The sequence below is a fragment of the Montipora capricornis genome, chromosome 2, assembly GCF_036669925.1.
Source record: "Montipora capricornis isolate CH-2021 chromosome 2, ASM3666992v2, whole genome shotgun sequence".
Lineage (NCBI taxonomy): Eukaryota > Metazoa > Cnidaria > Anthozoa > Scleractinia > Acroporidae > Montipora > Montipora capricornis.
Window position 1 is genome coordinate 34846826 of NC_090884.1, and position 25000 is coordinate 34871825.

The window sequence follows — 25000 nt, forward strand, 5'->3', positions numbered from 1 at the left end:
CGATGCTTCCGAATTTGCTCCTCGCCATCTTTATTACAGGCCGCTATTAAAGATCTGAGAAAGCTCCTGTTGCAAAATGGTTACCCTCAAGGCGTTATCACGTTCAACATTAACGATGTATTGAACAAAAATAAAAACAAATCAAATAACCCTGTTCAAGCTACAATCCCCAAGAAAGATATCTTAATAGTACCCTACTTAGGTCTTCACAGTAACCAAGTCACGAAACGTCTGAAATCCTGCGTACACAATTTCTACTCTTTCGTCAATCTCAAGATCATATTCCAAAACACACGCCGCATCAACTCCTTTTTCCATACAAAGATCGCTTGAACCGATGGTCGTCTATAAAGCTGTCTGCTGGAACTGTGATGAATTCTACATTGGCAAAACAAAACGAAGACTCCATGACAGAAAAACAGAACATTTCAAGGCCCTAGCTAAAAGTGACCATTCATCAGCCATTGCTGATCGTGTGAAAACCACTGGCCACGACATTAAATGCGTCCGGAAAAACTGACTTTCACTGCAAAATTAAAGAGACTTTGTTCATTCAAGAGCTAAAGCCTTCCCTTAATGTCAATATTAGTAGTGAGAAGTTATTGCTGTTTCAGCTATTACATGCAGATCATTTTTCTCAGTCTAGGTTCCAGACCCCTAATGTTTACGATATATATATATAGTTTTCAAAAATTGTAACGGTCACTTTTGAAAATGTGTGTTGACTAGCATACGAAACGTTAAGTTTTATAAAAATGCGTTGGAATACAATGTTTATCACCACTGTCTGTGTTATTTTCTTAATCTTTCTATTTAGTTTTCCTAATTGGTGAACTTTTTGAAACTCGATTATTTGACGAGGACTATCAAACTGCCATATGATAAGGGCTCGTCGACTTCCCCACATGTCCCTACTTAATCAGAATACATACCCTCCTGTGTTTTATGACAATGAACGTCCTTTGTGGCTGCGGTGCTTTGTTCTTGTTTATCAGCCGCTTTTCTCGAGTAGTAAATTAACGGAGGACGAGATCTTTGTCATACAATCTTCAGTTTCATCGCCTTCGGTGGCTTTAGAATAGTATCAGCCTAAGTTCGGTTTTCTGAAAGTATAAGGTTCCAGCTTCTGAACAAGAAAAGACTCATGGCTCAGCTAAACAAGAGAGGAGTCAGTTTGTCGATGTGGTAACAAAAGGCGATACTGGTGAAAAGACAGAGAAACAGCACCCGGAGTGAGGATCGGGGAATGCGATGACAGGAATGGAAAATTATGAACAGGGAACAAAGGAATCTAAACGAAAACTCTTTAAAACGCTCCTTTTTCGCTTCGAACTTGATTCATTCTCTTCATCTGCGTTTGTTTCTCATAAGCACAGTTCTTATCTTTTTGTTCATCGCACTGTACGGGTCATAATAGTCCGTTGGGTTCTCTCATGTCAAAATAGTGTAAGGCTTTTAGAAAAATGCGGTACGAAAATCATGAAGCCGACATAGATAGGGCGGTTAAGGTGCAACTTAATCTCTATAGTAACAGCGAATTGGTCTTCTTGCTTTGGGATACGACAGGCAACAATGAAGTATGATGGTAGATTGATAGATTGTAGTATTATCATCAAAAGGAAAAGTGCTTCGAGGAGTTGTCATTCACATACGATAAAAATAGAAGTAGACCCAGTACAGAGCTGAGACACAACACACGCCTAAGCAGGCGATTATGGTCATTTTCGAGATTTTTGCTAAGACTTTTTATGTTACTGTGAAAGATATTAGAAAAAGACCTTTGTTTTCGCATCATTAAACGAAATGACCGCTTCTATTGTTTTGTTTTGTGATTTTTGCTGCAAAAGAAAGTAGATTCCAATGAACTGTTGCTGTAAATAGGCGCCCTGCTAGGACATCACAAAGCCACGTAACATCATGAATATGGAAACCTATTTGATACTGTTTCTTGAATGTTTGCGCTCAAATAACTTAAAACGTATAAATGAAAATCGAACGGGTATGTTTTTCTTGTATTTAGCGATCAATTTTTAGAGTTAAGTTCATGTCTTAATTTAGTTTGTGGCGATTTTGCTGTGAACTGAACGCCTACCGAAAATCGTCAGATCCCTTTAACATCAAACAATAATTATCATTCTCTTATGATCGCTATCGCCAGTGTACAACTGAGGAATTCGTTTAGCTTGATTGTGGTCATACATGTATGATTTTTGTCACAATTTCTTAGATGTCTGAAAGCTAATGTCTAAGGGTTTTTTATCTTTGCCTCTGTTATTTTTCACCTTAAGATTACGGAATGAAATACAGAAATGACAAGCATGGGATGAATTAATGCTTCGTCTTTTTTTATACTGAGTTGCAGTCTATTGATCGCCTTTAGAAAGCACTAAGAAAGGAAATTATTTTTACGGGAATTTTAGACTTGAATTGATGTTGTTTTGGAATGAAAGAATTTAGAGCGGCGTTTTTGTCGACACTGCTTCAATTGCAAGGTCCAACAGCAAGGATCCCAAAGTGTGTCCGTGTGTACCACCAGAAGCAAAACTCGACCAAATCTCAAGGGGCATTGAGCTATTTCAATTAACTTAAAGTTTTTATCCGGAAATTTTCAAATAATAACTCTTGTGATTTTGTTACATAGTTTCAAAATTAACGAAACCGAATTATTCTAGCGGCATTTGCTTGAGGGATTTTGTGAATGAAAACTTTGAAAAAAGTGGTTTGTATCAGCAAGACGATGCCCGGCCTTGCAAACGCTAATGAATCTACGCCTCCAAGGATTCATTATATGACAACTAAGAATATTCAATGTTTTGGTTTAATAATGACAAAAGTTTGGGATGAGGTTTACCTTGGAAATTTCTTATGCTTATAAGTCTTCCTGTTTACACTTTGCAAATCTCAAACCAGCCCTTACAAGCCTCTTTAGTGACATGATTTTTCGTACACAAGTGCATAGACTGACTCGGAGTTGACAAATTCAATCATACCGCCATTGCCCGCACTTTTCTTTCCTTTTGTCCCCAAACCAAGGCGTATTTGCTAATAAGACATATTTTTATTTTGCGAAAGTATCGGAGCATGAACAATTTTCTAAAGCCTTGAGGATCAGGGTGCTCGTAAACTGCCCATTTGAGCAATGATTATCTGCGACTTTTGTATATCAAGTTAGTTCGTTTGTTTAATAATTTAAGCACATTCTTCTCATTCGTCCATTCTCATTATAAAACCACTTTTGTTTCAGTAAGCAAACATTTTGATTGTTACGTTTGACCAGCCATGTGTGTGATACAGTTGTACGGACCAATATTCGAGACACAGGTCCTGGCACGTGTCCTTTACACGAGTCTTGATCACTTTGCAAAAAAAACAAGATACGTGATTCTTGTCTCTAAATATTTACTGTTTTCTCATGTTATTGATGTTTTCTAAATATCTAAAGGCTGAAAGTACCTTGAATGTCAAATGGACACACACCAACGAAAAAGTACTGTATGGTCACATCAGGTCGAATAACACACTTTACCTCCGTCACTCGAGATGCGGTTAACGTCGATTTACTTTGATATCTTTAATGAGTTCATACTTTAAGTGCTGAAGCACGTTCCAGGAATCCCTCATGCGATGTCCTCGATTTTACAAATTCCAAAATGTTCATCCAAAGTTTTTTACTGTTTTGAAACCACAATGTTTCAAATGTGCAAAAAGAAAATCAAGATCCACAACTGTTATGAAATTTAAAATTTAGCCAAAATCAGTAACTGGAAACTGGCAACAAGGTCACGTTCAAAGTTGCGAGATTAAAATTTGTTCTTCAGTGGGCTTCAACAGTTTCTTTGGCCAGGAAAGAGTTCCACTAAACGACAGTCAGTATAGTCACCGTGATAATTTTTACTGACGGCTTTCCGCGATCATGAAAGCGTCATGCACCAAGCCTTTAAAACGGATGCGGAATCAGCGTAGTATCGTAGTTGCTGGAGTGGTTTTCATGGTAATAGATTGACTGTGGTTTTTCTAGTCAGTATTCCCGTTAATTTTTCTCCAGGCCTTTAACAAAACCGATGCGGAATTAGCGTAGTGCGGTAGTTACCGGAATAGTTTTCATTGTAATAGACTGATTGTGGTTTCTCTAGTCAGCATTCCCTTGGATTTTTCTCCGCCTTGGTTTCCGAATCTATCACTTCATTGGAACTGCTCTTGATCACTAACTTTTTTTCATCGCGCACTTCGAAGCTCCTGAAGGCCTAGTATCTCGCAACGAAATATTTGAAAAATGTAATACAAAAAGAACGACTGGTTAAAGAAACTTTAACAAATTTGAGCTCCACTGTTAAGTTTATAAATAGAATTAAAACAAAGGAAAGTATGTGGTTCCGAAAAGTTAAAGGGTATTCAAACGCCACAAAAACAAGACTGAATGAAAATCACATTTTATGTGGTTGGTTTATGGTAATAACTGAATGACTGAGATAAAGTAAACATAGAAATTCGGGGAACACAGCAGGATGTACCCCGAGCAGTTGAACATTTTTTCATTAGAGAAACGTTCAATTAGCAGGTATGTCGGTTTAATGATGTTCCTGTTCGTCCATAAGCGATAGTTAGGGAGGGAACTCACTGGGCCCCGGGGTACCAATTATTTTTTGATGACGCAGGGAGGTCTGAGAGTGTATTTTACTTTATAGCGGTCTACTTGATTGCAAGCACAAAACCAGTCTTAAGTTGAAAGCAACACAAATCCATACGGTTTTACTTAATTTAAAAGATCTACCCAAGCTATTCTGAGGGAATGTATTCAGGTACTTCATGCGCCAATTATTTAGCAGAGATCACAATTGTTTAATGAATTGGAATAAATATAAAGTTTAGTTTTAAGGAGGCTCAAAATTAAAGGGTCTCTGGCTGAGGGGGCGCACGTAAGCCACTCGCGCAATACTTGAAACTACTCATGTCAGGTCATCAATCAAAGACAAAAAATTGACAACGTCGCTAAAATCGGAAATAAATTTCGTCAGATGTGTTGAGCACTATCTTGAAACGTAGCTCGATGCGCGGCTACACTGATATTTTTGTAAACGAGTAAGATTCGTTTCTTTCTTCATTTTTTCAACTTCCAAGAGCGTTTTCGAGAAGCTAAATATTTTGAGCAAGAGCCGATACAACGTAGATTTGATTTTAGTGGTGTACTATATTTCGGCTGGCCAAACCAGCCTTCTTCAGGTACAATGGGAGTTTACATTGTATTGGTTCTATTTACATGTTTGTAGCGAATTGATGTTGACGAAATACTGGAAAATATGTGATAAAATATGCCAGTTACAACAAATTTGAAGTAACGGAAAAATAACGGAAGGGACTGTACCAAATAAACTGAAATCTAATACGTTTCTTTAAGGATACTAAGACCGCTGTTTTCGTTTTCACGAGACTACAATAGTTCTCATACCGAGTATTAAGTAAGAGAGTTTAATGGGTCTTTGGATATGAGAATAAATACACTAAGACACCGAATTGGCAAAGTTCCTAGTTTTTCAGGTACCTTCGAAAAAACTGACTTTTAGAGGGTCTTAGCAGTGGTACCGTTGCCATGGCAACAGTAAGGGGTTTGCGGTAAACCTTAGAAAATGGTCTGACAATAGTTTAATAACTGACAACTGTTCACTGAAGTGGAAATGGCTAGTCGCGGTGAGGTAAACATCCACCACTGAGGTGAAGAATTGTTTTTTGAGATAATATGGCACAAAAAGGTGATTTTAACTCACATATTCCTGGCAAAGATTACAACATTTTCGGGCGCAAATCCCCCCGAGTTGCTATCTACTGATTTAGTGTATACCAGGAGTGTTTGGCTTTAACTGTGAGAAACTAAGAAAATTCAGAGAAAAAACATCTGATCTGTTTGCTTCAGCTTTCTTAACCAATGCTGATGTCATAGCGAATGTTAGCTTTCAGTAACAAAAGGATCGTTTAAGACCAAACCATCTGCTTGTTTTTTGAAACGATATCAATCATCCTGTTACTCATGTTAAAATGTCGTAGCAGCGACCTTTAATTAACAGAGGATTTTTAAAATGCAGTTGAACACGTTCTTGAAATAATTTTTCTGTAAAATCATGCCGCAAATCATACTCACGGAAGTTACGAAAAAATAGTGTGACTGGAATAGCTGATCTAAAGGATACAATTCAATGATTTCTTAAGGAAAAAAATTCTACCCAATTAAGAAAATTCTTAATTTCAACTCAAGTTCAGTTCTTCACAATTCTAAACCATAACAAGACTGGCAGGACACTATCATTGGTAACTTTTATGATCATTGCACATTCAAAAAGGTGGCGTGACTAGAACTGCTGTCTTAAGGCTTTGCTTTTACAGCTTAGCTCAAAGGAGAATACTAAAAAAAGAAAAAAAAGAAAAGAAATCGGATTAAGAGAAGAGATCAAATTTGGAGCGTTTTCCATTTTTCTATTCTTAGAAGGACTAAAAATAAACGCGATACACAAAAGGCGAAAGACATCAAATGTGCACGGTTAAAATATATACTTGTAGTAGTAGTAATCCGGCCAGTAATTTGAAGGGTTTACGAAAGACAGTCTCATAACTTTCTGGTGTGATGTAGGCGGCACGTGACTTGGGCACGTGGTGTTGAAGGTTAACCCATCTTTTCGTTCAATGCACGAATAAATTGATGACAGAAGCAATACACAAAGCGTGACCATCAGGTACTGAGAAACACTACTGTGCACACAAGAAGACCGTTGAACACGACATCTCAACATAAACATTGAAAAGTCGACATTATTTGCGTGGGCCAGTGATACGAGGACTTCTGAGTGTTGTAAAACAACGGCAAAGGTAATATCTTAATTAGAAGCAAACAGTGTACACTTAACTTAATACAACGATACAACACTTAAACTCATGATCGCATGTGGTTTTGCAGGCCCCAGATTTTGTCCGTAACATCTCTGTTGCATTACCTTTAATACATTATAAATACGTTGCGTTCAGTTTATCATCCATAAAGAATTCATCCTTTTTCAGTGAATTAACAAGCAGGAAGGCTCAACCGTAAAGCTCATATTTAGGCTAGTCACGATAGGTTTAATTACCGCTGGATGATTTATTCGTGGAAATCTATGCACTTTCTCTCTTTTTTTTCTCTTTTTGTTCTTCCTTAGGAACTTTTCAGTTTAAATGGGAGATGGAAATTGATTGATTTATTTGTTTGGTTAGCCTGCCTGTTGGACAGATTCGGTACTCCTTATCATGATAGTAGATCATGCCAGCCCCATCGAAAAGTTTTGTCGGCACTTAGTCTAATGATTTAAAAAAGATATGATGATCAACTTTCCTTTGTGGATCTTGGCAAGAGCACAAAAATAATGAACTCACAGCAAACGGGCGTATCATTAATTCCATCGCCCTCACACGGATGGCGCCATTGTTCAAAGACTTCAATTGTTAATAAAATTACCTGTAAGAGCATTTCTAACCTCGTTGTGCTTAGGACAAAAAAGACAGTAATGACATTAATTCACAAGTTGGCGATAATGAACTTGGCATCTGAAAAGGAGCTTGATAGCTCTCCAATTTCCAAAGCAATCAATACATGAATCAAATATCCTTAAAGACTTTTCAAACAAAAGGCGAGAACCGTGGACTTTAGTCGAAAAAACCCTTCTTTACTGTTTGGGTTAATTTGACTTTGCTGGTAGTTAAAGTTCGATCGAATAGAAGAGAAAGGACGTCGTGATTTGCAAGTTACATTTTGCCATACGAAATTGCCCTTTTTCGGTTTGTATAAACAAATCACTGTCTCAGTTTATCGATGATAGCATATTTGGTCTGAAAAGGTTGCACCTGATGGTGGTGATATAACAATGCCTAAATGAGCCATTAGAAAGGATTGAGTTCTATATCTCAATTTCCGTTAGCGCCGATTGCTTGCTCTGTATGGAAGCCGGAAAATCCGCTTTATTTAGAACTAATAACAAAACAAAACAGTACACAGTGCGTTTAAACAAGAGAAAATGACGTTTTATAACTTCGTTTTCCTTTAATAGAATATTATCCACCTCTTCAAGTATCAGGTTTCCGAGGAACCCATCAGACAAAAGAAACCTTTTAGAGAGAGTAAAAACACTGAATTTAATGACCTCTCTCTATTCCTTTGATTTGCACCCTGGTGATAAACAAAGGAAAGATTTTCATTACAACTCATAGCATGTGATTACGTGACCAGAACGGAATTATTTTACATCTTGTCAGAATGTAAAAAATAGGTACCAAGCTTGTCAAACACATGTAAGCGCAACGCTAAGTGCTGTTAGAATCGAAACCAAGTTGAATTTAGCGGCAGATCAGATATCGGGAGTAGCGCGATAAACGACTTTCACGGTTGCGAGATTCTACGTTATAACGATACTAAATGGTTTTAACATTTGAACTGCTTTTCACAAGCCCACATGGTCATTATTTTTTTTACTTTAACCAGGTCATGAGAGGAACAGAAAAGGGTTAAACTCTCAAACAATTCTAAAATATTAATGAGACGTTTCGGTCTGCCTGGTTGGTTAGCGATAGCTTTATAATTAGCTTTCTTCGAAGACGGTCTTTCTTAACTAAGACGAACTCTTCGATTTAAAAACTGACAACGGCACAAATGACAAATCGCCCTTGATTATTTACACGCGCCCAAAGCAATCTCAACAGAGATTAAATTATTGAAGTCAACACCTCATATAATAAAAGGCCTTTTACAATAGAATGTGGACCGCATTCTGTTTATAAAAAAATTAATTTGTTTTTCTTTCGGTGTAAAGCAAGCTATGCAGTTCTTCATTGCAACATTTGCCTCTCCAGGTGACAAATAACTAAACAAAAATGTTAGCGACAATCAGGCGTTTGTCCCCGTAGGACAATGAGGCTTTGAACAAAAGCAAACTTTGGACCAATGGATTTGATTGATGCCTTTGTGGAGAGTCAGCGGGATGAAGGAGTTACCATAACATTTGCATTCTCAAAGAATGATACATACTTGAGATGCAATGGTTAGGATTTAATTGTGGTAAATGACGTGAATGAGTTCAACTGGCAGAAAGTGATGAAACCAACATATTTCCTCGCTTGAGACGAAACAGGTACAAAAATTGCGTGCAACTTCATTTGTCGTGAATGACGCCAACTAGACCAGTGAAATCTATACTGTAGCCTAGTTGTCATCACATCGGTTTAGAAACTTTATATCGACTCAGTTGGACGTTAACTCCAGACGCAGATAAATATTGACCGCCGTGAGTGATAAAATTTTGTTTTAACTAAACATATCCAGGTAAGCTCACACTTAATAAACACCAAAGTATCAACCATTTGGTTGTATTCTCTGGGAACGGACAGGGCTGATAATTTAATTGACAAATCATTGATCACATTTTAATCTTGTATCATCGTTATCTCCCACAGGCCTGTGTACAATAATTCAAATCCAAGACGGACTGAAATCCTTGTCGCAGTCGTGTAAATGTCAAAGTTGAAAATGGCCTCCTCGCGAAAGGATAGCATTTCTAACGCAAACATATCGTCTGGCGTTAAGGCAAAGCTGCACAAATGGATTGGAAAGGCGAGCAAAACAGTTCGCGACAAGCGCATTGCCCAAGACGTCGCTGCGGAAATTGAGCATTCCAATCCATCAACAGAAAAAGTCCCAGATACTCTGTCGCTGCAACACTCACGGTCGCGAAGTTCACCGGTACCCATGCCAAACAAGGAAAACGCCTACAAAAAGGCAAGAAAATGGTCTGTGAATTTCACTCCCACTGGGACATCGAAAGAGGACGATGACATTGTGCGTGAGAACGAACGAAATCATTCATACTCAAAGAATGGAGGTCAACAGGATTCTACCACTCCCAGTGTGCGATTGGATGAGTCATCGATTGCGCCCAGCGGTGGTCAAGAAAATTATGAGAAAGAAACATTTTTCGAAGAGCAAACTGGCAGTGCTGGCGAGGAAACAAACAAGCTAAACGACACAGCACCGATCAACGGTATGAACGGTTTTAAAATAAATCTAGAAGTGCCGGGGTCGAATGCAAGAGCAAAACGTAGGGTGTTCAATCGAAGTAGATCCAAAACATCTATTGATCTTTCTGAGCAAGAGGAAACCGCCGTAGACGGAAGAATGATTTCTGCCGTTAGCCTCGACAGCATTCCAACAAACGTGCAAGAATTATCAGGTCAAATTCAGACGCGATTGCAAATGTGGGTCAAACGTGCGTCGTACTTAGCAGCCCAGTGTGATCGCCGACAAAGTGAAGAGTCTACAAGCTCCACCGATGAAGGCGCTAACACACCCGATGGTTCTCGACCACGATCTCCTGGGTCGGAGAACGACAATCAAATGAAGAAAATTAAAGAATTGGAGCTTGCACTCAAAGAACTGGTTGGAAATGTTGGGGTTAGAGTTGGAAGTGTACCCTCCAAGCTTCAGGAAATTAGCTCAAATTCTCCTGGTTCATCGAGTACGAACAGGTCTAGGAAGAACTCAGACGGACTAGGAAGTGATCAAGTGTATGAAGAATTTAATGAAAACGAAAAGGATTGTATGACGGAAAAAGGCTCAGGAGATTCTCGTAAGGCGAAGTCACGAGAGGGTCGAAACAACAGCTCAAGTTCATCAGAGTCAGACTCTGTCATCAAAACGGCAGACACTTTTGACAAAGAATCAAAAGAGGAAGATCAAGAAGATGTGGATGGCATCATTTTCTTGAAATCAAGTTGCTCTAATCGCCATTCGCCCATCAATAACAGCCCCCGAGAGCGGAAATCACCCAATTTACAGGATGTTTTGATATATGAGACCCTGATTGAGAACACGCCGAAAAATAGAAACAACAGCAAGAAGATGGCTCCCAAAAATCTCAGAGATGAGATAGGATTGCAACATACAACCCATGAAGAATGCTCCTCTGAGTTTGAAGAGAGCAAAGCTCGTTCAGGCAAGTGTGAAGTTCCAAATCCAAATCAAAACTCCAGCAAGACTGTGCTTCAAGGCACTTTTAGTTTGAAGAATGGGATACTAAGGAAACTGCCTGCTCGTCCCAAATTAAGAAGACATGCCATGTCTTCAGATTCTAATTTTATGACAACCAATTCTACTGTTCGAGACAGCATGAGACAATACTTAAATTTTAAAGATGCTGATCTTTCGGCTTTTGCCGTTGAATGCGTGAGGCACGCCAATAAAAAGAAACAAATTGCCCAAGAAGACGATCGAACGCATGATGGAAAAGGCAATCTGCAAGGGACATTTGTGAACACTAAGGACACAACTGCATTTCCCATAGAGCAGAAACCTATTGTTGTCATTTCGTCCCAGGATAACTACGAACAATCTGTCATCGGAAAGGGATTAGGCGATGATCCAGGAATAGTTGAAGATGCGCAGTCAAGCAAATTACCGATGGATTCTGTAGCCACTGAAGGGATCAATGCCAGCCAGGTTTCTTCGAGTAATTTTTTCTCCCGCGCTGCAGAAGAAGCTGAGCAAATTCTCGCTTCCGCGCCAACGTCAAAAGAATCCTTGGGGCGATCTTCGAGTAACCTACCACAGGATATCGAGAGTAATTCGCAGCGATTATATAAATTTCCCTCCATGCCGATGTTTTATTCACCAATAACCAGTGAGGAATCTGAGAAGACACAGCAACCGAAGGAGATACGAAAATCTGTGACATTTCCTGCTAAACTTCATGAGCTCGTGAAAAACGAAGTTGATTCGTGTGGTCATGAACCAGAACGACCATTAGCAATATCCAAACGTGTTTCCTCGAGCAGTAATTCTGTGTTGAATTGCACCGATGAAAATGGAAATGTTACCAAGGAACTAAGAAAGTCCCCCCGACAGCGACCAAAGATTAAACAAAGAAAAGTCAGTGCTCCAGCGATGATATTATTGGGTATGTCCCCGCCTGTTCGAGTTGACATTGAAGCTCTGATTTAAACTGACTGACTGAAGAACCATTTCAGTTCGTGGTTTTGACCAGAGAGTTGTAAGTTCAGTTTCAAAGTACAGGGTCACTTATTGCCATACAGATAAATGGCAAGTTTTAGCTTGTATAGAGAGGCGGATTTTAGCTGACAATCGCCTTACCTGCACTATAGAAATTAATATTGTACATTTTTAATAAGTCAGTGGAATTTGCATTTATCCTCCATTCCTCCATTTGAGACGATTCAGAGTACGTAATTTCATAAAGCTTCTGGGTAGGAAGTAAGGAAAAGTGAAAATAATCCAAAATGCTCTATGTCTCGATGGAATCACTTCGAGAAAACGATAGTCAAGTTGTAAAAAGTGTATAAATTCATATCCAAAGTATAAAAAAAGTATCATAGATAGATTTAGGTTCAAACAGTTTGACAATCAGAGATGGTTTGATGCGTAATGTGGTTGAAGAAAAAAGAATGTAACTCTCAAATTTACGATTCAAAAACCCCACATTTTCGACACTCGTGCTAACTGAATGTTTTCATAACTCAGAGGTGACCTACGGCTGAATGAACAGCCTCATTCCAGGGGTACTCTCCCTTCCTGAGAGAGGACCCTGGGAGCGAGGTTGTTGAAAGAAGAGTCCTTCAGCATCCTTTCCTTTTAATAAGATATATAAAATATGCTTGAAGTAGAAGGCTGCCATTGTTGTTAGTTACATGTTTTAGTCTTCACGCCAGAGTACCATCAAACCGTATTCAAACAACATCACAATTTCCTTAACAATATATATTTCCGCATTAACTATTAGCAGTCATTTCTGGCCTTAAAATGTATTAAAATGGTGCGAAATGTACATTTTACGCTGCTGAACGAATTGACAAAAGCACCGAATGTTATATATTTTTTTATAAATTTCTACGAGGAACATCATTGCTTTCTTATCATCTAAAAAGGTTTTTAGAATCGATGATTCGGTATTAAAATGATCAGCCAAAAATAATTATCTCGATATTTTAACAAGCTCTTATGCAAAAAGGTTATAGAAACCAGATATATCAATATTTATTATAATACCTGTTGTAGAAAGGACCGCTCAACATTTGAGCCAGAATGAAGCAAACACTATTGACTTAGTTATTAACTGTAACGAAGACCCTGGGCGTTCTTTGTAACCAAATATTGCTGAAAGCTAGGGAGTATAATTTTTATAATCTCTTCTTTCTTTAGGGCAAAAAAAGGTGATGAAGTATAGCCATTCATATTTAGTTGTATGCACGAAATATATCATTATATGTCCTTATCAAACCAAACATCCGGCAATAAAAAGGTTTGTGCCTACCTGTGAGTTGTCCAATTTGTAAGAAAACTCCTCTTTCTTACAAATGCCTTTACAAGCAAATTCTTGACATTCGTGTGTGATGCTGATTTTTTAATGCATATGAATTGTCATTATAATTATTATGGAGATTTTCACCCTGACCAGCTAAGGCCAGTGGAGGGGTTTGAAAGCTCGAGTAGTGACTTCCAGATATCCACCGGATGGAAGGTTTTTATCTGCTAAAGTTTGCCCCACAACCCGTGACATTATTTATGATCCCCAGAGAACTATTGCAGTCTCATGGTCCAGTCTAATCAACGAATATCACCATTGAGCAACAGACAAATAAGGAAAGTTCATTTTCAGAGCTAGAGAGATGGATTTCAAGGCATGTGCGACATAAGGTGGATGGGCCAAGTCTGCCAAATAAGACAAAGCCCACCAAGCCGTAAAAAAGATTTCCATATTTGACTCATTACTAAAACAAAAACAACTACTACTACCCTTACTATTATTTGGGCTACATTTTTCTCTAAACTTTCTTTTAAATCTATGACAAACGTTTTTCCGTGGTACTAGACTGTGACCTCGCTGTTCATATTTATTACATAGAAAAATAAAACAGGAACGCTTCTTGTATCCGAACAACAGCCCAATTTAATTTTCGCCGAAGTTGGGGCGTTCAGAAACGGGGAAGGAGTGGCGAAAAATCGAAGGTTGTTTCGAGCGAGCATGCGTAGGGAAGCGACGATTTTCGCAGCCGGCCGGCTCTGATGTGCCTGGGAAAGTAGACCCACCTTATGCAAATCGCTGCGCGGCGTTCGAATGACTGCGCCAAGAGCCCTTTTGCCCTTTTTACCAAATTTAATTGATTAAACTGACAAAGAAGTGTCAATATATCAAGCTGGGGATAATTGAAACAGTTGTCAACACCAAGTAGCGATGAAATTTCAAAGAACACACGCCGACTTTTGAGGCCCTTGCCTTGCGTGCTCAACTCTGCCTCCGCATTGAGTTGACCTCACATATGTGAAGGAGTAACACTGCTACGGTGTGGACCACACCAGCATTCAATTACGTTCAGTTGCTGCATCTCGTCGGCAGTTTTACTTGGCAACTTCGTGGTCCTATTTGTAACATATCGTGAAATCACAGCAGAGAATAATTAAGAAAGCAATTGTGTGATCATTATCTGTTTTAATTTCGCTAACAAATCGAAATTCGCATTTTCACCAGCAAATCAGTTTATGACGAAACATGCGCCTCAAAAAAGAGTTTATCACTTTTAACCACGGATACTGGAAGGTTTGAAATCTGCTCATGTTCACAAGATAGATGATTTCACATAATTTTGATTTCTCAGTCTTTTGATAAGGTTAGAGAAGGCTTTAGAAGTCAGTGTTTTTTCCAATACAACCACTGATAATCTTGTTCCGTGAGAGTCTGTTTGCACATTTGAACGCCCTTTCACCTAAGCAGGAAACAAGGATTAGGAGTCGCTAATACTGCAATTTCCTCTTGAAATCATGTAATTTAACTTAATGAATACCACCTCACAATTTTTTTCTCTTCATCACGAATTCGTAAAGACATTACGAAACTTTAAAAGGTCAGAAATCCTCGTTGATACCGAGGAGATTCTGCTTCATTTCATATCTTTCAGGTTCAAACTTTAGCGTCCTTTAGTATGCTGTATTAGAAAACGCATTAATCTATCGTTTTATCATCCATCGTTTACAGGCAGAGATGCGTGAGGAACAGTGGGGAAACCAATAGGAACTGGAAAGACGGAAACCGTCCAAGAAAGTCTAGTCGATGGTTTCGTTCACTAACGTAATTTCGTTTATATTTGTCATTATATTGTGTCTTATGACACAAGTCGGTTTAAATATTCCTCTCAAAGCCCTGCCTTTGGATTATCGTTCACAATTTAACTGTCCACTACAAACAAACTCTTACATACTGTATTTATACATAATTGTTTGCAAAAAAAAGTATTGAAAGTTCAGTTGCGTTGTGTGACCGCATACAGTATACTGATATGATAGATATAGACACGTGAATGAAACTGCTTCGCTCAAGTGACATAATTTGTTCCATGTGATTGTCAGTCTTTGCTTTTTTCACAGTGATGTTTTGTATCTATTCCGTGAGCCGAGCTAATTGTTTTAAGATGTTGTGCTCCAACAGTATTAGATTTCGCCACGTTTTTGGGTGTACCTGGCGGGTTTGGCGTTCCGCACGCAACGACACCGAGAAAAAGTACTCGAATGAAAAATTGCTAAGTTTGCGAAGGACAGCCCCCACCTTTTGGCATTCGCAACAGGGGGAGGCTATGCGAACGAGTTAGTTTTGTGAAATCAAGCAAATGCTTTACATAAGGAAAGTCAGTTTATGATAGTGTTTGTGGGTTGAAACTTAAATAACGAGTACAAGATTTGTTGGTCAACGAATGTTGCACAATGTCATGTTGAAGCGTGAGTCATCAGCCTAATTCCATGTTAAAGAACGAAAACTCTTTGAAGTGTGATTGCATAGACCGTATTCATAAATGGCGACCGATAAATTATTCTTTAGTTTATCCGCTAAACAGACCAACTAGCCTCGTTCTAAAGTAACTTTTCTTTTGTATTTTGCGCGTGCTAACGAGGCTAGTTGGTCTAATTAGCATAAAAACAAAAGCCTATTTTTTTAGCCTCCATTTATGCATTTGGTCTATGTTCATAATGTTGGGTTGGGACGACTGCATTTGTAATTCACTTGCCCTTTGAGTATTTGAATTTTTTAGTAAACAATCCGGCATGTGTTGCGATTAGACTAGTCCTTATTTTTCTTTTTTCAATTTGATTTAAAGAAATATAAGGATTCCTAAATGTCAGCACAGTCGATCGGATCAGGGAGATGTGCTTAATGTGCAAGTAATTCAACTTCTTGTATAACCTTTGCTGTTATTTAGCTCTTTGCGAGCTTTGCTGACCGCTAAAATACCATTCATTGAAGCGGTAAGAATGACACTATGTAATCAAAGTCATAAGGGGCGGTCACTTAGACACCCTAATATACAATGCAGAGACCGGTTGCTGGAAGCTTGGTTAGCGCTAACCGTTGGTTAAGAGGTACCAAAAACTATAGGTTTCCATGGTATTTAACGCTGGTTAATGCTAACCATGCTTCGAGCAACCCGGGCCAGTGCTTCAAATTTTCCTTGCAGAAGTTAAGCAGAATCACTGATACTTAGCTTGGCCGAGTTACGTAATATTCTTAGAATAAGCACAAGTTCTCTCAAAGCTCGTAATAAGTTCGCGAATATGTGAAAGGTAGCTAGAGTAGTGTTAATTAAGAGCCAGCATGATTTATCAATGAGCTTTCGCGTATCTGGGAAAAACTGTCTGACGAATGTCTATGGGAAGGACCCAGGAAAGCTAACGACGGGAACCAATTCAAACTCTCTTGTAGTGGCATGTGCTTTGCTCTCAGTTCAGACAACCTAATACCAGCGAGGAAAGGTTACACTCACTCTGGCAGTTTTTAATCTTAATCGTCCCCATTCATAAAGACAACTACTTAGATTTAAGAAGCTAACCTCTTTCCGGCTTTTGAACGAGGGGGCGATTAAAGATTAAAGATGTGTAATGCAACTAAACTTCACTGTAAATGAAAAGTCCCACGTTTTTCCACTCGCATTTTCCGAGTCTGCCCCGTGGAATGCCAGCATTTATTTGCCCTGCTCTCGTGATTTTGCCGAGTATTTAATTCTTAGTCATGACACTTGGTTTGATTTCGTGCTTTTTTTTTGCTCTCTTTTATTTAATTTCACCTTCGAGTCTTTGTCTTTTCACGATTTGCTAGTTTTAAGCTTAGTCTTGAGGCAGCTAAACTGTTTGGCCAAATTTTTGGAAGGGGACTGTCGCTCTTTTTTTTGTATTTACGGAAATAATTCTCTTGAACTTCGAGGGTGAATAAATAAAATCTTGCTGAAAACCTTCTTAGACCGATATTTTTAGCACGAGATAGTCTTCATGTTGTCTTTCCAAAGACCAAGTGAAGGTGTGTATAGATTTATTTTACATTCAAAAATGCAATAATAGGATCGAATTCGTAATGTAAGCCAACCGGCGGATTACAAGTCACTGTGGTGGTTTCGCCTCAAGTGAGGATAAGTAAAGGGTCTATTGGTAACAATGGTATCAATTCCCTAGGGGACAGTAAGACCTTCGCTGAGGACGTTTTTGAGGTCATGCAATTAAAGAGTACACAGCCGAGTTCCGGCTCAGTGAGTAAGTGCAACTGGGGAACGTTGTTCAAATTGGGATGCCATCGGTTTGCTGTACAGAAGCATTTTCAGAAGTATTTGGCCACGTTTCATAGGTATCAACAGTCAAATATCAGGATCAAAAGAGTCCGGTCATTAAACGTTTACGAAAAACTATTTAGAAAACAGTCCTAAGAAAATACGCCCGCTTATTGATTAAATGACCGTGTTTCTATAACTCGATGGAGACAGAACTAGCACGAGCTCTTGACGTAGTGATGGCGCGAGCAAAGAGAATTTACATTTTGATAATTAGAGTTAACAAGTTGTTTTCCTTTTTCTCGTCGCGTTGTTTTCTAAAAGAAATAGAAAACATGTACTCCGTCAGGGGCACCCAACAACCAATTTGTTGTAAAATGTATTATCATACCCCAGTTAATGAAAATAAATGTTATTAAGGCATTTTCAGGTGTTTTTCAGTGTTGCTGGGAAAACATTATCTGTTCCTTTTTCCCAGCAAGACACACAAGAAATTTCCCAGCCAGCTAGATAAAACTGGTTGCTTTCCCAGCCAGCTGATCAAATTTATTTCCCAGCCAGGAATTCCGCGCGCTTTCAAATCCCTCGATCCAAAACGACCGAACAAAAGCGACAAAACCGGGACAAAACAGGTTTTTTCCGCAAGCGCAATCACTCTGACCAGCCGTCGTATGTTTGTGACTACTCTCTGGGAGAGGGAAGGGGTTCTTTTTTTTCTTTTTTTTTTTTTTTCTTTTAGTCGTCCTCAGTCTTCAGAGTTTCTACAGCCAGCTCGGATTGAAATGCTAGAAAAAGTCAGTAATTCCCAGGCAAAACCTCTATCAATAACAAAATTTCCCAGCTTACGGCTCGTGTTCCCACAGCATTTCTCGTTCTCCCAAACTTTCACTCGAGTTTCTATAACTCGATAGAAACACGGTACATGTTTTCTGTTTCTTAAATACCGGTATATATGGACGTTATAGGAGGTTTTCACGTGACGTCATGGAATATACCACGAGTCACTTGTATTTTCTTGGTATGCACACTCGCCTTTTAACTATATATTACCATGCCATAGAAAATACAGTGGCCAGCAAGGCACGATGGGAAGGTTGGGTGTGATACCGTTGAATTGCACTGATCGATGGGAAGGTTCAGTGGAATACTGACGAATATATAACGGCTTTCCTGCATTCTGATTGCCTGTATTTTCTATGGCATGGTAAAATATTTATATACTAGTGACTTGCACATAAGGCATGCAAATGATGATTAAGTGCCGTAATATTATACTTTGCACTTGATCTAACCCCGTCAGGAATATTGATCCTGGACAGGGCCGTCTGCAGTAACTAAACAAACTTACTCAGGGAGAAGCAAAAGTGTACACGAATATGTTTTCGCTCTCCACGACGATGTGCTATCAGCTTTTGCTGACTCTTAGAAGAACCACCTGCCGTTCAGAGATGATCTTCCTGAGGAGATCTGGACACGACAGGGCTTAAAAACGGCTGATTGGTCGAGAGGTTATGACGTGAAAAATGCCCCTCTCATGAAATGCGCATGCGTTCATGATCTTTACATGGCGTTCACGGTTGTGTTTCTGCGGAATGCATGAGCATTTATGAAAAATTCTACTGTACATGTGCCTGAGTCGAAATTTATCATGTTGTAGATCCTGATACTTAGAACATAGTTTTGGGCTATTTAGTGAACAGACGGATATGAGGACAACACGTATTTTTATACGCAACGTATTCGCAACCATGGTTGCGATTGTTGGTTGTGACCTTAATATTTGAGTGGTTTTTAGAAAAGCCATTTGTTATGAAGATCAGAGAAGTCTTTTCCATCATGAAGGAATGGATCGGTCGCATTTGCCTTTGGCGTTGTTTCAACATGCACAAGCTCCTTGACTTGTCAGTGATAGATACGAGCTGTCTTTCGACAAAATCATTATCTCCTCCTTTGTTTGTTTCATCTTCTTGATTTTTGTCATCATCTTGATCATCGTCACTATCGCTACGTTCATCCTCGTCTGCAAGGTATCTAAAACAAATATTTATTGTAAAGTTTTTCTTGATTAAATGATTATAGTTAGCGCCTGCTAAGCTTGTTGAATTTTGATTCATGAAGTCACTTTGATTTTTCCTAATTTCCCTGCATTAAAAACCTCGAGGCTTCACGGACAGCTTACAGTCGGTGTAATTTGTAGAAATAAAAATTGAGGCACATGTATGTCATTGTTTACTACTGCCACATTCTGCATGTTTCTGTAGGACTTCACCTATCTAAGCATTTTATTGCAGTACTCGATAATTTGGATATTTACAATTAAATGTGCACGTTGTATCTTCTACACTGTAGCTAAAGTATATGAGAATAAACGATAATATTTTTATATCATTAAATTATGTGGTTATTGTTGCTTTCTCTTTTTTATACCTCAGATTTTCGCAACTTTTCTTGGTATCAGTCATTTTAATTGTTTTGTACTCTGGGGATGATGTGGCCATGTATGTTAATTCAAAAATTGATTGATGTGGTTCTTAATGTAAGTGCTCCAGTATAGCTTCAATTGACACTCCTCCTCTATACTGTTTGATTGTACCAGTTTTGGACACAACAGGGACAACACGATGGAATTTTTGACATTCTGCTGGTCATGTGATGGCTAAAACAGATGGCTGTATGTCCATGAGACCAGTGCACATGTGCCAGGCAGTAGTTGTGGTACATGGGTGTTGTTGTGCATGGATGATGTGGATGTCGTCCTCGATGAGCATGATAAATGTTTTTTTCCCCACATAGAGCAGCCAATAACATTGTGTAAAAATATATTCAACATCACAATTTCCCCCATATATAAGATTAGAAGATTAACTGATATACAACAACATGCACACAATCCCTTCACTTTGCAGTCAAACCAGCTCAAGCGTTCCTCTGACGAGCAGATTAATGAGTTCATTATTGCAGATTTGATTTCAGGAATCATTTCAACAATCTGGTTTTCGGATGAGTGATGCAAAACTCAATCAAGCCTCAGGTCAAAACTTGAATTTTGATTGGATTATTGCTTGCTTCCGGTGCCAGGCCAGCGTGAGAATTTGACAGCAATTTGCATAATCTGCCAAGGTCGTAACAAGCCTGATTTGCCTTTATTTTAAAATTAATTTCTCTATCCAATCTTTAATTCAAAAACATGGTGTCTCAAGTTTGAGGATACTGGTAAGATTACGGTAATGTTGCTAGAGTGAAATGACAGTTGTTTGGAAGATTATGCAAATCAGTAAACCTGTGAAATTCCCACGGCAGCCTGGCACCGGGAGCCAGCAATATTCCAATCAAAATTCGAGTTTTCAACTGAGGATTGAGTTGAATTTTGCACTATTCATTCGACAAACAGATTATTCAAATGGTTACCGATATAAAATTTGCAATAATGAACTCATGAATCTGCTCATCAGAGGAACGCTTGAGCTGTTTTGACTGTAACTTTCTCAGTAACCTGGTTAACACATGCTTATCCCTTGCATTACATATACTTGTCACTGAATGTTATTCAATTTTTATTGTTGTGTAGTATATTTTGGAATGTATGCCTCAGTTGCTTCCCTTAGTATTTTACCAATTTCCATTTGGTTTTTTTTGGCAAGTTCAGTTTAGTAGTTATGCAATGAATTTGGGTAAACAAGATACCACATCACTTGTCCAGCCATAAGGGAATTGTAGAAAGCTCCACCAAACTTTAACACTTTGATGCCCAAACCAGCCTAAGCTGGCCAGACTTAGTATCTTACTCTGTCTAATGCCAGAGTATTTTACTCTGTCTAACGTCAGACGATTTTACTTGTCAATGGGGAACCCCTGGGAGCCAATGGGTTAAATTAAGACCATTGGCCTTTTGTAGTCTGTTATTTTTCTGTTGAACAGACCTACATTTTATTAGAATTTGTTCTTAATGACAAATGTCTTCTGTTCAATTTACATTTCATATGAAGCTGTTTTTTGTTATCAAGCATTTAGTTGACTCATATTTACATATGCTGCCCGCCAGAGTCTTTTCACCTATATGCCCTTTAAATTAATTTGGGTTTCCTATTCGTTGAGTATAATTTCATAAATGCATCACAGAACTTCCTTTGTTTAAATGTTTGAACATTTTTAGTTAACTACCTGGTTCGAAAGAAACTCAAGTTCTGCAGAACTGCTACAACCCTTGACTTTTGAAGCTTTCTTCTTTTTTGTGAGGGGGTTCTCTTTTCGTTGTTAAATTTAGCATCAAAATATCTTCAAACATTCCTGGTGCATGCTCCTCGCTAGCCTGCGAATGCGGATGTATTTCCATAAATCTGCATTCGCAGGCTAGCTCCTCACAAAAGCTTTCCATCTTGGAAGGGACATATAGATTTTCTCCACCATCTGCTTAGTGTTTGGTGAGGGCCTTGTGAAATTGCTGGAAAAGTGTGCTAAAGGTGGTTTCCCCTTTTAAAAAATTATTTCAAAATGGGGCAGATAAGAAGAGGTTTCACTTGTTCCATTTTCATAGTAAAATTAATGCAAAAATGTTATACATGTAGGTACTGAAGAGTTCAAGCTTATTGAATTTTTTATTGTATACATAGTTTGTTATGTGGCAAATGTTCATGTACTCTGTTTACATTTCTTATTACTTAATTTGATGACAAGGCTGATTTGTTATCATTGTTTTAAAAGAACCTAAGATGTGGCAGTGTCCCTGGTAACTCAGAATGGCAATGTCTTTGCATGCAGTTATGAATGCACCCTGATAGGTGTAGGTTTTAGTGAATGTTCAGCTCTTTAACCCCTAAGAGTTACCAATATTTTATTTCTCCTTATGTTAATGTCTCTTAACTGATCAAACATGAAGGTTCTTGAGAAAATGGGAAATGATCTACAAGTGAAAAAGGACTTGATTGTGAAATAAATTATTCTCCTCATACATGTATGTACCATAGGAAATGTCTGGAGAACAGTGTGGAGAATGTGCATATTGATATATTAATGGATTTAAATGGTTGACTGTGCTGAAGGTATTTTCATTTATTTGGGGAGATGGGTCTGGGTGTGTGCAACATTTCAGAGGGACTAAACTGTTTATCTTTTATTTTTCTCTGAATGATTTTAGTTTCATCCTTGAGTTCCTCATTTTTCTCCCGAAGTTGAGCCTTTTGCTGAGAAATGACTGTTGCATGTGAAATTTGTGCAATTTGTGCAGCAAGATTTTTTGGAAATTTCTTGTGCTTCAATTTGTTTTTGTTATTAGATCAATGACAATGTGCAAATATATTTGTGTATCTATTTAGATGGATAGATGGAAATTTTTGTTAGCAGCCTACTCTCTCATTCTTTGTCACTTTCCCTTTCCTTTTCTGGCACCTCAATTCTTTTCCTCAGATCTCCACAGTCCGAAGTTTGGCTGATGGACGGGTATGAGCGCTATCCAGGGAATAGAAAATAATAGGTTCCCCCAACAGGAGGAAAACGAGCAGTTTCTGAGGTTACGTTAACATAATACATCATGAAGAGAAAAAAGTTTAAAACCCCTAACAAACTTGCAACAACAAAACAAATTAAACAGCCGAGGAGGCGACGCCGGTCAGCCGCGGATTTTTGCGAGAAAAATCCTTGGCCGAAAGGGCAGTCGTTGAGCAAGAATCGTGTAAAGGTGGTCTAAAATAGAAAGACACGACACAAGATTTCAAACACACTAAAGCAGTTTATTAACTTCAGGTTTTATGTACCATTGCTAACTAGACGAAACATAACCTTCAATTTAGCCACAGACTCTCATCTGCCCACGAATTGAATGAGAAACGACTCTTTGAACTCCAGGCATACTTTAAAGTCTTATCAGTGACTGAACAAGAGACGAAGACAACAACAAAAACAGAGACGAAAGTGTTTTCAACTCACGAATGGCTCCTCCGTTTGTTCCTTATGAAATGTCATTGAAGTCCATGAACAACAAGGAATTTAAAACTTTCATCAAAACGAATCAAAAGTCATTTTTGATATGTGTCACAGTTCCAAATAACCTATCCAAAAATGCTTTTCAAAACCTTAGAGAAATCGAAACGCGCTTAGTTCACGGCAAAACTGTACCTTGAGCAAATTCTGAAAAGGTGAAAGATTCTCTTCAAGAGAGCTGTGTCGATTGCTTGATAGTTATGAAATCACCGTTCCGATGTCTGCCATCATGATCAAAACGGCAGCACTGAACAGTTGTGCCTTTCATTCACTTTGGAGTTGAAGGCTTTGGGCGAGCAAGACGTTGGAAATGGCCGTTACAATGACGTGTCAAATCTGCATTCGTCGTCCGCCATTTTGAAAATCGAATGGCGGGAAGAAGCCTGAGTCTTAGTGCGCATGTCCAGCCGTTTTTAAGCCCTGTCTCTGGACACAAAGAAAATGCACGCGCCTGCAATATAATGCTCTAACCAGCGGTGAAATTCGTAATTTGGCGCTAAAACGAAAACTCAAAATGGCGTCGACTTTGGAGGAAATGGCACAGTTTTTCGCCACAAGAACGACAAATTTAAAGCGAAGTATGGAGTTACGAAGTGCAGGTAAATGTTCTTGAATAAAATAAAACAGCTCTCGGGGTTCTTCAATCTGATTTGTCTGGACACTAAATGTAAATTCATCGTCTGACGCTCTTACGTCCTCCAATGTTTGTCATTTCATGTCGTTGTTTTAAAAAGAAGACAACAGCAAATTAATTAAGACGTGTATTAAAATGTTAAAAGCGGGCTTTGATTGACCATGCAAAGCCATTTTTTCCCACTGGTACTCCTATTGTTTTCTGTCATATGTTGATCTGGTCGGCCTTGTCAAATGCCTGCTGCAAGTACTCCTTTCACTATTAATATGGGACTGAAGTTCAGCTTTCAAAAAACAGTCTTATTTGTTGTGACTGTTGATGGAGCGTTTAAAACAGTGAATGACAAAGGGGAACTAAATCAGTTTACCGCAATGTTGGATATGACCCCTTTTCCCGTACCGCTATTTAAAAAGGAAATCTTATTAAAAAGAAAATTGGGATTTGAACTTCAGAGTCTGCAAGTTAGGCCATCCCCTTTTTTTTCTCCGTTTCGTGTCGTCCGACCGGCCCAAATTTTTGGCATTCTCAAAACAAAAAAAAAAAAAAAAAAAAAAAGCTAACGACGTTTTTAAGCCATTTTATGTAGCATAGTAGTTTAGGCTGTCTTAATTTTGCAACAACGTTCACCAACTTTTCCGCCATATTGATTTTGGGTTCATGTCTTGTTGTTTTCCTGGCTCCACAGCTATTATGCTGGGGTACCAGGGCTCCGATTCCGAGAATGCTTATGCTTTTTTTTAGGCTTTTTTTTTTCAATCCGACCGACCTGATATCAAGAAAGGCATTCGA

General features: G+C 38.6%; 2 protein-coding genes and 1 long non-coding RNA gene across 7 annotated transcripts in view; all 3 read left to right on the forward strand.

Moving 5' to 3' along the window:
- The first annotated feature begins 4536 nt into the window (after window positions 1-4536).
- LOC138019671 (dentin sialophosphoprotein-like) lies at window positions 4537-13328 on the forward strand. 4 transcript variants are annotated; one of them, XM_068866547.1, is made up of 2 exons: window positions 4537-4558; window positions 9466-13328. In XM_068866547.1, the coding sequence occupies exon 2, from the start codon at window positions 9524-9526 to the stop codon at window positions 12002-12004; it is 2481 nt and encodes an 826-aa protein (XP_068722648.1). In that variant the 5' UTR covers window positions 4537-4558; window positions 9466-9523; the 3' UTR covers window positions 12005-13328. The 4 variants fall into 4 exon arrangements, with proteins under 4 accessions (XP_068722648.1, XP_068722632.1, XP_068722639.1 ...); XM_068866531.1 differs by lacking the exon at window positions 4537-4558 and adding an exon at window positions 6680-6855; XM_068866538.1 differs by lacking the exon at window positions 4537-4558 and adding an exon at window positions 9010-9143.
- Window positions 13329-14308: 980 nt separating this feature from the next.
- On the forward strand, window positions 14309-20412 carry LOC138019695 (uncharacterized). 2 transcript variants are annotated; one of them, XR_011126214.1, is made up of 2 exons: window positions 14309-14685; window positions 15051-20412. It is a non-coding gene; the product is annotated as an uncharacterized lncRNA (long non-coding RNA). The 2 variants fall into 2 exon arrangements; XR_011126213.1 differs by having other exon boundaries at window positions 14309-14615.
- Window positions 20413-24070: 3658 nt separating this feature from the next.
- The window catches only part of LOC138019716 (spindle and kinetochore-associated protein 1-like), a 20212-nt gene continuing 19282 nt past the window's right edge, over window positions 24071-25000 (forward strand). Inside the window, exon 1 of the mRNA XM_068866593.1 lies at window positions 24071-24176. Coding sequence (XP_068722694.1) covers window positions 24092-24176 — 85 coding nt within the window. The 5' untranslated portion in view covers window positions 24071-24091. The remainder of the gene's footprint in view (window positions 24177-25000) is intronic.

Bases quoted from the DNA above. Each gene is read 5' to 3' on its own strand.
- LOC138019671 (XM_068866547.1), top strand. From the start codon at position 9,524: ATGTCAAAGTTGAAAATGGCCTCCTCGCGAAAGGATAGCATTTCTAAC.